We start from the raw sequence: 14,497 nt of genomic DNA on the forward strand, positions 1-14,497 counted from the left end.
CAAATCTCTATCCAATTAATCCATTTAATTTATCGGATACTGTAATAATTCTTATTCACGTGTAGGTTAGTACTTTTAAAATACTCTTTTTAGTCTCTTTATGGGTTTCCTTCACAAGTAACTCATACAGTACAATAGCTGAACTAGAAAAATACAGAAAGTTACCGTGTAACATTTTATTAAATGAAAATTGATGGAAAGTGACCAGGATTACAGTCTTAAAGCTAGAAAGAATCTCACACCTAGAGGTGTGAGTTAATAACTGGCTTCCACTCAGATAGTCAGTTTCTGGTTGAACGTGTAATTAATCCTGCCCATTCATGGTTTAAATGGTTCTTTGATAAAGAACTTTCAGGAAGCTAAAATGACTCCTGTACTCAACCCCATTGTCCAAACTCCCATGTCTGGAGTGATCCAAAATTAGTTTAAACCCTTTTCCCTGACAGTGACCTTTAAATATGTAAGATAGCCAGCGTGGCCCATTCAACTCTCCTCCCCGTGACATATGATCTCCACTTTCTCTGACTCTTCCTCACGTGCTCAGAACCTGCATCAGTCTTGTCATCCTTTTCCAGACTCACGGGGCTTTCAGCTCAGCCACAAAGGGAAACACTAAACACACAAGTATGATTAAGAGCCATGGGGTTCTCACAGTAGAGGGGAAAAAAATGCTACAGGTTTATAGGTAGAGAAGAGGTGAGGGGAGGGAGCTCACTCAGCCCAGACCTTCAACCATCCATTGGTTGACCAAGATGGCGCACTCATAAGATGAGCGCGTTTCCCATGTAATGCCCCATCCCTCGTTCCCCGTCCCCTTGTTCTGTTCTTATTTTTCCCCTTCTAGTATACTGTATGGTTTATTTGTTTATTACTTTACTGTCTCCTTTCATTAGGATCTCAGCTCCACAAGGGCAGGAATTTTTTGTCTATTGTAATCAGCTATGAACCCCTAGCATCTAGAACTTGCCAGACACATAGTAAGCTCAATAGATATTTATTGACCAAGACTTACTCCTTAGATATGCGTGTTCGATCAATGACCAATCCATCTAACCATGGTAATGACCGACCCATTCATACATTTCCATCTCACCTGCTGAGAGATCTTAGAAGTCCTTGACAGATACCTTGCAGAAATCCAGGTACGTTATGTTTAAGACCAGAGGAAATTGTAGAGAGAATGTCATCTGGCCTCTGTGATGTCATGCTGGTTCCTCATAATCACTGCTTTCGTTTCTACGTACTAGAATCTTCCCTATATAACTGTAAAAGAAAGCAGCCATGCCTGTTTACTGGTCAGCTGTCATGTGGGAGGCACCTGCCTCACTGCTTCATAAACACTGCCTCACTTTGCCCTCCCGTTTGGTAGGTGCTAGTATCAACCCTATTTTCTGAAAGAGGAAAATGACATCTCGGGAAGTTAGGTCACTCCCCTGGGAGACACACATGACAAGAGCAGAACTGGATTTTCAAAAGCCCTTGTTCCGTACGCCTCTCTCTAGATCCTCGGGACCTTGGACAAACCTAGAAGTCTGCACAGAAAATGTACCTATGGTCACCAGGGGGGAAAGGGTGGGAAGGGAGAAACTGGAAGCTCAAGATTTGCAGATACACACTACTACATATAGAACAGACAGGCTTCTCCTGGACAGCAGGCAGAACTATATTCAATATCCTGTAGTAACCTATAATGGAAAAGAATAGGAAAACAAATACATGTATGTACATGTGTGATTGAAACATGATGCCATGCACCAGAAATTGACACAACATTGTCAACTGACTAGACTTCAATTAGAAAAAAGAAGTCTGTAGTTTGGGGATCCTGCCTTGGGAAGAGCTAACACATTGGCCTTTTCCTGGTGGGGCTATGATTTCTCTGAGATGGTGCGTCTGTGCCCACACCAGCGATTTCCTTCAGTGCTCTTGGTGCATTTTTTTTTTCCTGAGGCTGCCGTGTAACATGATACAGCAAAAAAAAAAAAAAAAGAGAGAGAGAGAAGGAAAGAAAAAAGAAGAAAATCATTACGTGTGGCTTTTAGCATTCTCTTAGTATTGGCACCCAACGAGGGTATGGAGCCTGGTAACTTACTTGACTTCTAACCTGGAGGATGGTTCCTGGCGCAAAGGCAGACACAGGATGGAAGCTGAGTCATGCTCTTCCCCTTCTCCCGTTGATGTTGTGCCTCCCTTGCCCGCACCATCTACGCGATGACTTGCTGGCCTTTTCTTATTCTCTTCACCCTGCTTCCAGGTGGTTCTGGCGCCTCTGGTTACACGTCACATACAATAGTGCGCATCACTTGTTCCTGTTTAGCTGATAAATTTCGGGGTGTCCTTTTTCTTTAGCCTAAAGGAACAAGTAGTTTCTAAAAGTCATTTACTTTCCCCGTGTTCGAAATCAGGTCCATAATCAAACAATGCATGTTAGTCATCGGTATTATAGTAGAGAGGAGGGGTTGGCAGGTGAGATGAGTGAGCAATTTTTTTTTTTTTTTTTTTTTTTTTTGCTTTTTCTGTGAGCCTTTAGGCCACAGTGTTAGACAGAAAATAACCTTGACTAATTTTTATTCACACCTTCTGACTTAATTTTACGGCTCTTGGTATTATCACAAAATGATCTTTTTTCATTAAAGTGTTCCAATATAATCTTGGGTGTGTTTTAATTATATGTCAGGCCTTTATTTTATTTTATTTTTTCAAGAAACACAGTTAAAATTTTCTCTGTTAGAAAGAGAGATCCCTGATGCAGAAACCTGTGTTTTGACCCATCAAACACTGTAACATTCTCCAGAGAAAAGCCCAAGGAGTCAAAGTTCTTGAAACCAAAAAGGGACCTGAGCAACTGGCTTTCAGGCCAACTGTTCCTTATACTTGGAGGATCTCAGGCGGCATTGAAGAAGGGATGTCTGCGTTCTGTCCAGATGGCATCTTGCCATGACAGTCTCAGCATGGTTAAAATGTGCTATTTATTTATTGTTAAACTTTTTGTTTTGTAAAGCTTTTGTTTGTCTCCATTTGGCTTATAACTCCAATGGGTTCTGCAGTACTGGGGAGGGAGCAAAGACACAGAGAGATTGTTTTCTCATTGGGCCCCCAACGGGCTGTGGTCTAGGGATGGAAAACAGCTCTGCCCTTTTTGTGGTAGGGACCCAGGAGCTGGCGTGGCTCTTCTCTTCCTGAGTTGCCCAGTAAGGATCGCAGAGGATGGCTTTGTCTGGCAATATTTTATGTGGAAACCCAGGGGTCAGCAGGCACCTCCTGGGGCCTTCTGAGACCTGCTCTGATAAAGGGAAAAGCGTGTAGATTAATATCCAGGTTCAACCCCACGTACCTCAAGTTCTGCAGACACTGGAACTCATTCTGCCTTACACCAGGACACACACACAGATTTTGAGGGAACCCAGCATTTTATGGGAGTGGGAGGGAAAAGGTGAAATCCACTATGACAATTCTCCTCCTTGTTAGTCTGCAAATATGTTCCAAGACTAACAGTAAAGCTGCACCAGCAGACTCAAGAATAAATATGCTGTAAATGTGCACACATTTAAAAAAAAAAGAAAATCATTAAGTATGGCATTGTAGATAGATTTATTTTAAAATCAAAAACTTTGAGTATTAAAAACGTCTCACCAGCCAATAAAAATACATCAGTTTCTCAGTCACCTTGTCCAATGCTACCTGCTTCTACTCTCGGGTAAGCCTCGTCCCCTGCACCCTGGCTGATTTCAGTGGATTTATCTGTTCAGCGTTTATTTTTAGCGTATCTCTTCGTGGAGCATATACAGAAAGAGTCGATGTCAGGCATACATGAGTGAACTCTCTTCTGGGGCTCAAACAGCCCTGAGACCTTTCTGGAAAGGTGATATGATAATGGAGAGAAAGATTCATGAAGGATATAACATATTAAGGGTTATTTGTGAATCTTTGCTTTATGTCTTTTAGCAAAATGCTTAAATAAATTTAACAGAATGTGCCAAGTAGAATATTGCCAGATATGTAGCCCCACTTTTGCCGTTTACAACAGTCATTTCACTTCGTGGCTAGAAGAGAACTGATTATGTGTCTTACTATGGGACACAAATCAGAGCAGTCCTATGTATCTTTAATTGGTTAATTTCTTCAGGCACACTGGCAGGCTTTACCCATCTTGCAAGTTTTTGTGTTCAGAATTTCATGATTGGGAGAGAGTATAGCTCAGTGGTAAAGTGTGTGCTTAGCATGCACAAGGTCCTGGGTTCAATCCTCAGTACCTCCATTAAAAAAAAAAAAAAAGAATTTCATGATTAGAAAAGAATACTGTGTTCCAACTATAAATAATAATTTAGTGTATTTTTCTTATACATTTCCCTCCATCATTTAAGGGAAAAAAGGATATATTATAGGGATGCCCTATCAGTAAGCTTTCTGCTATCTACGAATAATATATTATTTATTATTAGGTAACAGTTCACCCTTGAATAATCAATAATGCACATATTGCTATCTCTGCCTCAAAAACAAAGGAATTGATAAATGACTCATGCACGGGCAAGAAGCTGGAACAGTTTGGACAGAATCAGGACTCACACCCTAGTTCTTTAGATTCTATGTGTTGTGATCTCTTATCATACAAAAAGTTTCCCCCACACTCAGTTAAAGATCTGTAAAATGAAAATACAGATATTACATATCTATTGGCAAAAAATGGGCATGTAAGTGGTTCCAACCTGTGTTATTCAAGGGTCAGTGATAAATAGATGGGGTGCAGGGTGAGATTCAGGAAAGTGTTAAAAAGGAAATGGTACCTTTTAGAAGTTTCACTTAAGCCTGCCTGACATTTGAGGGTTAAATAACTTCAGCATTGTCACTCTTGTCTGAGTCCGTGCAGTCTTCCTCTTGCCAAAAGTAATGACCGCAGTTTTAGATGAAAGAAGACAGAGGATTTGAAGCGTTCTTGTGGGTTTCAGACTGCAGGTGGGACGTGCATGCTCATTATTACTGTTACGTGGTTTCTGTGCCCAGCTTTGACAGGACAGTGTGGAGGGTGGCCCTGGTACATGGCACCAGGCACAGTACTGAGACATGACTCCGTCTAAAAGCACTCAATATCAATTAGCGATCAGGATGTAAAACCACTGTCTCTGGTTTTAATCTCTTTATGCCATCGATAGATTTTTGACGAGGTCAGTGCACTGACAAACCACTTAACTTTCTGAGAACCAAATGCACTTTCAACTACAAGCTCTGACTGAGATCGCTAATTTTCATTATAAGAATAATAACACGATTGAAAGACCTTGTCCTATGGCTAGGAATCCGACAAAAAATCGATGACCAACTCTTAAGCAATATTGCCTATTGATGCAAGGCTAGTTCTTTTCTAATTTACAGATTAGGGAAGCCAAATGATTCGCTAATGGCTTCTGTATTAATGGGTATATGCTTAATTTTAATGAAGTCAATAAATGTTGATGTTTTAAGAATTTGTCTTTAAGATAATTCGTGATTTGTGTGTGTGTGTGTGGATAAAATAGAGACATTTGTAATGTAGGTGACTGGCCATATTAAAGTGTAAGACTTTAATTTTTACAATAGTCTTTTTTTTTCAATAGATTGGCCACTTATTTATTCATTCAACAAACACCATCCGTGCCTTCTATTCTGTACCAAGGACACTGCCAGGAATTAGTGATAACACATAAATGAGAAATACCATGTCCCCTGTAACATCAGCTAATACAAGTAAATGATACTCATCAACAGTTTTCTCATTTTGTTATTTTCAGTTCAGTATGGTATTTGTTACTACAGTAAAATCATATTAAAAAGTTAATGAAGGGGAATTGGGGAGACCCTGTTTAGTGGGTACAGTGTTTGGTTTTGGAAGGATGGAAATGTTTTGGAAATAGAAGAGGTGATTATGCTTCACAACATTGTGTATGTACTAAATACCACTAAGCTGAATACTTTAAAAATGGTAGGTTTTCCGTTAAAGGACACTCCAATTTTTTTTTTTTCAGTTAATGCACTTTGTGGTTTGTTCCTCCTGGTTTTTTTACTTGGCTTTGTGTTATATATTAGAGTTGGAAGGTATTTGAGGAGCCTGGATCAGTCTCTTTCAGGCATTTTTTAGTATCTTTCAGTAGAATTCTGAAGATTTTTCTTTTAGGTCTTAAACATTTCTTGTTAGAGTTATTACTCATTTATTTTTCTTGATATTGTGGGTGGGATTTTTTTTCATATTTTTAAAGTGTTTATTGCTGCTGCACAGAAGAGCTATTGAGGTATGACTGTTCATAGCCAACCACTTTTGAAACCTCCCTTCTTAATAACAGTAACAGTGGAGTCTTTTGGATTTTTCTAGGGATGTGATCAAAAATCTGCTGAGATTAAAAAAAAAAAGAAGAAAAACTCTGAGATGATCACAGTCTTAGATATTTTCCCTAGTGATACAATACTTGAAAAAGGCCCTAATATTAAATATTAAACTGTTTTTTGCATTCCTGGGATGAATTTCACTAAATTCCCACTAATTCTTGTAACATTTTATTGAATCATATTTACTAATAATCTATTGAGGATTTTACATTTATCTTCATAGGGATATTGATTTATTCTCTTATGTGAGGTTTTTATACTAATTAAAAAAAATAAGTCATATGGCTTTCCAGTAACTTCCACTCTAGAGGGGAAAATATATAGTAAAAAAAATAGGAAATACAGGAAAAAATATAGGAAAATAGCTCTTCCTTGAAAGTTTAAAGCACTTCACGCTAAACCTTTTGGCCTTAAAGCCTTATTTGAAGATAAATTTTAATTTAATTTAATCTGCATACTCAGATTTATAGGCCCAATCTCATTTTTATTTCTTAAGCCAGTTTTTTGCAGAAAGTTGCCAACCTTATCAAAATTATTTATTTATTGGCATTGTGTTCTATGTTAACATCCATACTTGTAATTTATAATCCCTTCCATACATTTTATCTTCTTCTTATATCAAATTACATTTATTTGGGCTTTCTTTTTATTGAACAGATTTTTAGGTGACTCTCTACAATGGTTTTGGGTAGTGTGTTTTATTTTTGTTTTGATTTTTAAGAAACTATATTTTGGCTTTATAAATTCTGATTTTTTTTTGTTTTGTTTTAGAAATATTTCATTGGTTTTCCCTTAGCACATACACTTTTAAGAAATAATGAAATCTTTCAGTATATGAAGTTGCCTCTAAAAGTATCTTTGGGGGCATCTTATAATTTTGTTTTGCAGTATTTTAATTGTATTTGTCTGTAAATATGAAGCGATAAGTGTGTGGTATTTGTTTTATTCCAATAATTCTAGGAGATTTTTTTGTCTACCCTATTTTAATTCATAGCTTGTTTTGATAGCTTATGGTTAAAGAGTCTGGGCTATAAAACAACTACTTTGGGGAACGTTTTGAAGCTGTTTTGTGGCTCAGTATGTGACCATTCCAGTCACAATCTCACATGTGCTTGAAAAGTTGGGGTTTCCTCATAATGTTATAATTTCATTACAGCTTTCAATTTAGCCTTATTGAATTTTATTTTTCAAATTCTCTATCCCCCTTATATAGTTGGGTGGTTTTTATGAGGTTTTATTTTGGGGGGGTATCCTTTCTCTATTAGGAAAAATAAGAATGGATTAAAGATTTCCAAACATAATAATTTTATTTTTCCTTTTTTTCAGCATATCTGTGATGCTCTATTAATGCCCTATTGTTCCTCATTCTGTGTTGTGCTCTCCAATTCTTTTCTTTTCTTTTTGCTATGAACTGCCCTTGAGTTGAGAATAATGTTGCCACCATCTGCTGTCACTTTGTTATGATATCCCTTTATACACCTTTCTTTTTTTCTTTTTTTATTATTCTGTGATTTTTTTTTCTCAGTGTATGAATAAGTGATGGCAGTGACAGCAGTTTTGAGAGGAAGAGATGGGAGCAGTGGAGCAAAAGGTGAACTGATTTGCTGAGCACCTTCAGGAGATAGGGAGGGGGACCACTGCAGCTTGGTGACTGGGAGCAGAGGGTAGCCTGGAGAGGTGACGTGTTAAGTTGGGTGTAAGACCCACTGAAGAGAGAACTGGCTGGCTGCCTCCTTGTCCACAGTGACCCTGGTCTCAGGGGTGGCTGGGGACACAGTCAGTGGACGGGGCTTCACGTGGATTTGTGATGATCCCTGACTTTGAGCTTCGATCCTTGCCCATGGCTTTGGTGACATTGATGGGACTCCCCATTTCTTTGTAGCTCAGTTTTTCTGTAAAGAATAGTAAGACTTACTTAATTCTGTAGAAATATTTAATGAAGAGTGTGCATATTATGATAAACAACTTCTAAATGTTTGAGGGCCTTTTGAGCGCTCACTGGCAAAAGTATTGAGACTTCAAAATAGTCTTAGTTTAGAATGAAAGTTCCGCCTTCAGTGTGTCTGATGAAGAGTTAAACTATTTTGGAGACTGGGATGCATGCAGCTTCGTTTCTTCTGTAGGGAAATGCCATCTCCCACTGATCTGGTCGAGCGAGCCTTTTCTCCTTAAGCTCTGCTTGCTTCTTCCAGTGCTGTGTGCCTGGCATGGGAATTAGGGACTTGCGCTCTCAGTGATAGGATGCTCCGGGCTGTTTCCTGAGCTGTACTCGCCCACAGCTCCGGTCCTCACATGTCCCTGGCGGAGCGTGTGGTGTGTATCTTTCAGTGGTAAGATTTAGGGAAAGCAGTTCCGTGGGAAAAGGGAAGTGATAGACAAGGCTGGAGAGAAGGGGAATCAGCTGGGGTTGTTGGCTTTTAATTGAAGTTTAGTTGAAGGTTCAATGAGGTGAGACTGTTATGACAGACTTCAAAATGGAATGGTAGGAAAACGGGGTGGGTTCATCAAAGTTGGAGTAAATACGGAGCAACCACTCAGCAATGCAGTGTGAAGCAACAGCTACAAACCCTCAAAAAAACGCAGAGTAATTAAAATTTGCATTGTGCAGCCCTCCTTCTCAGTGGGTACCTTTCCAAGGGAAGCAATGACTTTATTGTGAAAAATATAAACACAGATTTAGAGATGTAAATTACATGCGTGTTTTAATCTTATTCATAAACACTGGAAGTTTTAAGAATGTAAATATTATCAAAGTACACAACTGCAGCTGAAACCAGACTTGAGAAAGACTTTGAGAAAGAAAGAAGGTGAAAGGGCCCCCTAGCCTCCCCGACCCCCACACCCTGCCCATCCCAACCCTACCTACCTCCCCCCTACCCTCCTCTACCTTTATGTATTTGGAAAAGAGGAAGTAGGTTTCTGTCCTCCAGTTTCTGAGGACACAAATCCTTGTCTCTAGCCTGTTGATGTCACAGAAGAGACAGTAGTGTTAACCCTTTCTCTCCACTTCCTCTCCCGTCTCTGCATGTGATGTTTGAGGTTAATGAGTATCTGTACCAAGTGACTAAGTGTTGGATAATCTGCAACACAGGAGGGAAGAAGGAAATTTACCCAGATACTATCCACAGTCCTTTATTTCCGTACTTTAAGCACGACAGGGACCTCAAGTAGAGCCAGGTCTAAGGGCTGAGCTTAGAGGGAGAGTACAAAATGGTAGAAAATTCACTGAGCCGGTGTTGAAGAAATGTGTTTGGGTTCTACCTTGACTGTCCCTGGCTGCCAAAATGATTTTGGACAAAGCCCTTCGCTTCTCTGGGCCACAGTTTCTCCATCTGTTGAAGTCATTGAGTTGGGTAAAATGAGCTTTAAGCTTCCTTCCAATTCGAACTTCCTACAATATTGTGCCTCATGGATCCAATCCAATCCCCATGGGGTCCTGGAGACTCACACCCAGTGTGGTACCCTTCCCTAGGTGGCCAGGAGTCAGCTTTGTTTCAGAGAAGCCCCGAGACTTTCCTCTGCTAAAGCCTTTCTGTACTGTAATTTAAAGCCAGGACTTCCTGAGACTTGTTGGAAGTCCTCTGTCCTGGCACCTCCTTAGCTGTGCAAGGAGCCCTCCCAGTAGAGAATGACCTGATGTCTATCCAGACCATCAAAGCTCATGGTTGGAGCTGCCATCAAGATGACCCAACCCAACAGTGCTATGTACTTCATCTCTGTTGGTGCCTGAAGTATCTGCAGGACTTTACTGCGTTTCTCTCTCGGCTCCTTTTTGGGAGTTAGGCAGTGGGAATTTCTTGGATTATAGGGAGACAGCCTTGTTAGAGCATCCTGTCATTGGACACTCACTTCATAAATCACTTCAAATGAAATTCAAGTGTGGAATTCAGGGGAGGCTTAGCTTTGAGGAATCCAAGGCACAATTTCATTTGAAGAGTTTTTGTAGTGCGTTGTGGGCCTGGGCGACTCTACCAGGAGGAGAGCATGAAATCAGGTCCTCCTTGACTGATTGCTTTAAGGTGGAGAATAGAAAGGACGTTGAGAAGTGAACATTTGCCCTGCTGATACGTGACACAGCAGAAAGGGGTTGGGATTTGGAAGGAGGCTAAGAGAAATAGTTGTGGGTTTGAAGGTACGTTTTCCAATCCGACCCCTTATTGCCACCTGATCTTGAAAGAGGTCATTTCGAAGGACCACTGAGCCCTGGCCTGACCAAGACTTCACCACATGACCTTTGTGATGGTTGCCTCTGGCTGCCCTGGAAACGAAACAGGGTTTGGGCGGGTTCCAAAAAGAGCTCCTTGATCTGATTCAATTGGCCGATCAGAATGGTGACATTTCCAGAACAGTCCTTGGACAAGGTGCTGGGAAATAGGAGTTGGGGGGGCATGAGATGTGTGTTCCCAAATTGGAACTTTTGGAAAACAAGAGGAGGGGTGAGTATAGGAAAGAGGAATGAGATATTAGGAAAAGCCTTGGGGTCTTCTAATCTTATGATACCGAACACTGTTTTTCTTGATTTATAAGGATAGACATATATGTTACATTCATGCACTGTTGGCAACAGTGGTTGTGCCTGACACACTTTGTCATTGATCTTTTAATGATGAGAGTAGAATGGAGTAATCTACACAAAGCTAATGTTCCTATTTTAAGTAAAACTTATCAAATAATCTGTAAGGAAATAAACTTCACCCAAAAGTTCTCAAACTCTTGGGTTAATGTCCTAACTATAAACACTAAAACTGTAAAACCCTTAAAAGAACACATGGGTAAGTCTTCATAACCTTGGATTTGGTCATGGTTTCTTAAGACGTGACACCAAGAGCAAAGTAATAAAGAAAGAAGTAGGTAAACTGGACTTCACTGAAATTTAAAATTTTGTGCATCCATGAACACTATCAAGAGAGTGAAAATACAACCCACAGAATTGGTGAAAATATGTGCAAATCATGTATCTGCTAAGGGTCTGGTATCCAGTATATATAAAGAACTCTTACAACAAAATGACAAAAAGTCAACCCAATTAAAAATGGGCAAAAGACTGTTCTCCAGAGAAGATACACAAGTGGCCAACATGCCCAATGAAGAAATGCTCAGTATCACTAGTCATTAGGAAAATGCAGATCAAAACCTCAATATGATACCATTTCACACCCATTAGGATGGCTTTTATTAACAAAACCAAACCAGAAAATAACAAGTGTTGGTGAAGGTGTGAAGGGGTCAGAACCTTCATACATTGCTGGTAGGAATGTAAAATGGCACAGCCAGTGGGGAAAGCAGTTTGGCAGTTCCTCAAAGAGCTAAGTATGGAGTTCCTGTAGGACCCACCAGTTCAACTCCTAGCTCTGCACCCTGAAGAAGCAAAAAGAGGTGTTCAAACAAAACCTTGTACCCAGACGTTTGTAGACGTGCTATCGCAGTAGCCAGAGCGGGAACAACTGAAATGTCCATCAGCTGATTGAACGGATGAGCACAGCGTGGTCTGTCCATCCAACGGGAAGTTACTCAGCCACAGAAAGGAATGAAGGGCTGACATTCACTACAACGTGGATGAACCTTGAAAACATTATCCCGAGTGAACCCAGCCAGATGCAAAAGGCCACGTATTGTATGATTCCATTTATGAGATATCTAGAATAGAAAAATCCACAGAGACAGAAAGTGGATTAGTGGTTACCAGGGGCTGGGGAGAGGGAGGAGTGGAGAGTGCCTGCTCAAGGGGCTCGGGGTCTCCATTCAGGGTGATGAGAAGTTCTAGACCTAGGCAGCGGTGACAGTGAGAATGTGTTCAATGCCAGTAAGTTACGTGCTTTAAAATGGTTAAAATAGTAAATTTTATGTTGTGTGTAATTTACCAAAGTTGAAAAAAATAAAAAGTTCCCAAACTATATAAACCTTGTAGAAACCCAGGTACCTTTGACAAACAAATGAGCTCAGATTTGCTAAGGGAATGCGTACCTTTCCAGCACAGCCTTTGGGATCGGGGAAGGCTTCTGGAAGGGAAAATGTATGCCACTGGGGACCAGGAGCCCTGTTTTCTGGTCTAGGCTCTGCTGCCCTGTGGCCTGGAGCAAGTTGTGTAAACTGCCCGGGCCTCAGTCAGGAGCCTCGGACAAATCTACTTCTGGGAAGGAAAAACTCTCAGTCGTGTGTGGGACCTTTTCAGGCCTCACATATTTTCATTCACCCTGGCGCCTGACCAGTGTGAAGGGTGGCAGATTTCTAACGATGCTCTGTGTTCTCCCACCAGCAAACGAGGGTGGGGTGGCACACACAGGGGTCTTTGGTAGAGCCTTTGTCCTAGGGCTGGTTGTATGGTGCTCCCAGTTGTGAGAGCCGCGGGGAGTAGATCCTGTCTGCCTAGCCGTCCACCAGCAGACTTCTTGGCACACGCTCAGGGCTGTGTGAAGCACACGCTGGAGGGCACGGAGACCCGAAGTGGGTGGAGTGTGTGTTCTACAGGGAGAGGAGACCCTTCCCGAGTCAGTGCGGGAATCACAGCTGTGGTGAGTGCTCCGAAGAAGAAACAAATGCTGGGTGATGAGTGCGGCAGGGTCAGGGACGCTGCTGGAGGAAGTCATACCGACCTGCGATCCGAAGGATGACTTGGAATGAACGAGGGAAACCGCCAAGGTGCAGATCAACATTCCTGCTGGAGACGGAACCCTGGGAGCAGGAAAGAAAAAGTGGGCTAGGGGAAGACATCGTGAAGCCAGCCCCATTCTCGGGTGTCACGCTGACTTGTGGTCAATAGCATTGAATTCAAAGGCCAGAGAAGCATCTTGCTGAGTCCACCGCGGGCGCTGCCACCAGCAGGTGCTTCGTGCCCGTCCCCACAGCACTGCCTCCTGTGCTCCAGGAGCATGTCACCAGCAGGAACCACACAGCATCTCTGGAACTTACGATGGTCCCAGAGTCGACTGTGTCCAGAAGCCACCATTCCTCAGAGACTTGCCATCTCCCCAGCACAGGACAGTGTGGGTTACAGGACAAGGGGCTCTGGAGTGTGACACCCAGCCTGCCCTGCAAATGCTGAGAGGATGTTTCTCCCTTTGGTCTTCCGTCCAACCGGCAGATCGAAGCTCTGAGGACAGTAGAGCTCCCCGACTTGCAGTTAAGCCCCAGCATCGCTGTTTTCAGCAGGACTGTTGCGTGTGTTCAGTGGGTGGGCTGAATCCACCTTGGCCATGGAAGCCATGCTTCCACAATGGGATGGAGCCCAGGGTGAACGGAACTCACACCTGCCAGTCATGTGCTGTATTCCTATGAGCCTGCCCTGCTTAGAGTCAACGTGGTTGGAAGGCCCAGCACCGCAGTTCTGAGGCCAGTGCGGTGCCCTGGCTGCCCCGTCCGTGGTGCAGCCATGGGGGCCCGGGGAGCGGAGGTCACAGTTGTGATGGGAGCCATCCCATTAAGCAAAGGAGCTTCTCTGTAAGCCGCACATTAGGCACATACCTGCATTCAAACTCTCTGAAGTTTGGAGGCTTACATGTCATCGTTTCTTTGTAACCGTAAATCTGTTCCATCAGGCTCAATTTTTTTTTTCCTTTGCTTGCAGGAGAATAGATCTGGAGAAACCAACAGCTGTGTTGAAGAAATCATTCGGGTAAGGATGTTCTTTTACAAATCTTACCCACTGGTTGACGTAGATTCCACATCTCCAACGTCAGAGCGAGCCCCCTGTGCATGTGTTGTGTGATGTCTGCCATTTCTGAGGGTAACCACATGAGTTGCCTAAAGGACACTTTACAAAACAATGCTTCTTTTAGAAATCTGGGGGCCACACCTCAGTCTTTGCACAGGCTGAGGTGACACTGTACTAAAGGGATCAGCCGGAAGACAGAGGAACAGAGTGGAGATGAAAAATACGGTTGTGTTCGCATTTCCACGCCCTCACGTATCCCCTCCTTTTTGAAAGCATCCCTCAGTAGCCTGTGCTTTCCAGTCAGGCAGGGGCTGCCTTGTTATTTCTCTCCTAAGCTTAGTTAGAATCAGAAGCGCTCTGACAGGGGGGCAAGGCTCAGCACTGAGACTTCATTCCTGCATTGTTGAGTGTGTTCTAACTTTGCCTGTCCTTTTCGTCCCCGCCATCTCACGTGCACACCCTCCACGCACCAGCCTCGCGTGCAGG

The 14,497-nt window shown here is 42.2% G+C and overlaps 1 protein-coding gene across 6 annotated transcripts in view; it reads left to right on the forward strand.

Annotated features, from left to right (window-relative positions):
* The window catches only part of AFF3 (ALF transcription elongation factor 3), a 493,384-nt gene that overhangs the window by 249,565 nt on the left and 229,322 nt on the right, over nucleotides 1-14,497 (forward strand). For all 6 annotated transcript variants that reach the window (XR_010378788.1, XR_010378787.1, XM_064481854.1 and 3 more), the window contains one exon: nucleotides 13,925-13,972. Coding sequence is in view for 4 of the 6 variants with exons in the window: in XM_064481854.1 (XP_064337924.1) it covers nucleotides 13,925-13,972 (48 nt within the window). In the remaining 2 variants the exon portion in view is untranslated. The remainder of the gene's footprint in view (nucleotides 1-13,924; nucleotides 13,973-14,497) is intronic.

The sequence above is a fragment of the Camelus dromedarius genome, chromosome 33, assembly GCF_036321535.1.
Source record: "Camelus dromedarius isolate mCamDro1 chromosome 33, mCamDro1.pat, whole genome shotgun sequence".
NCBI classification, from domain to species: Eukaryota; Metazoa; Chordata; class Mammalia; order Artiodactyla; family Camelidae; genus Camelus; species Camelus dromedarius.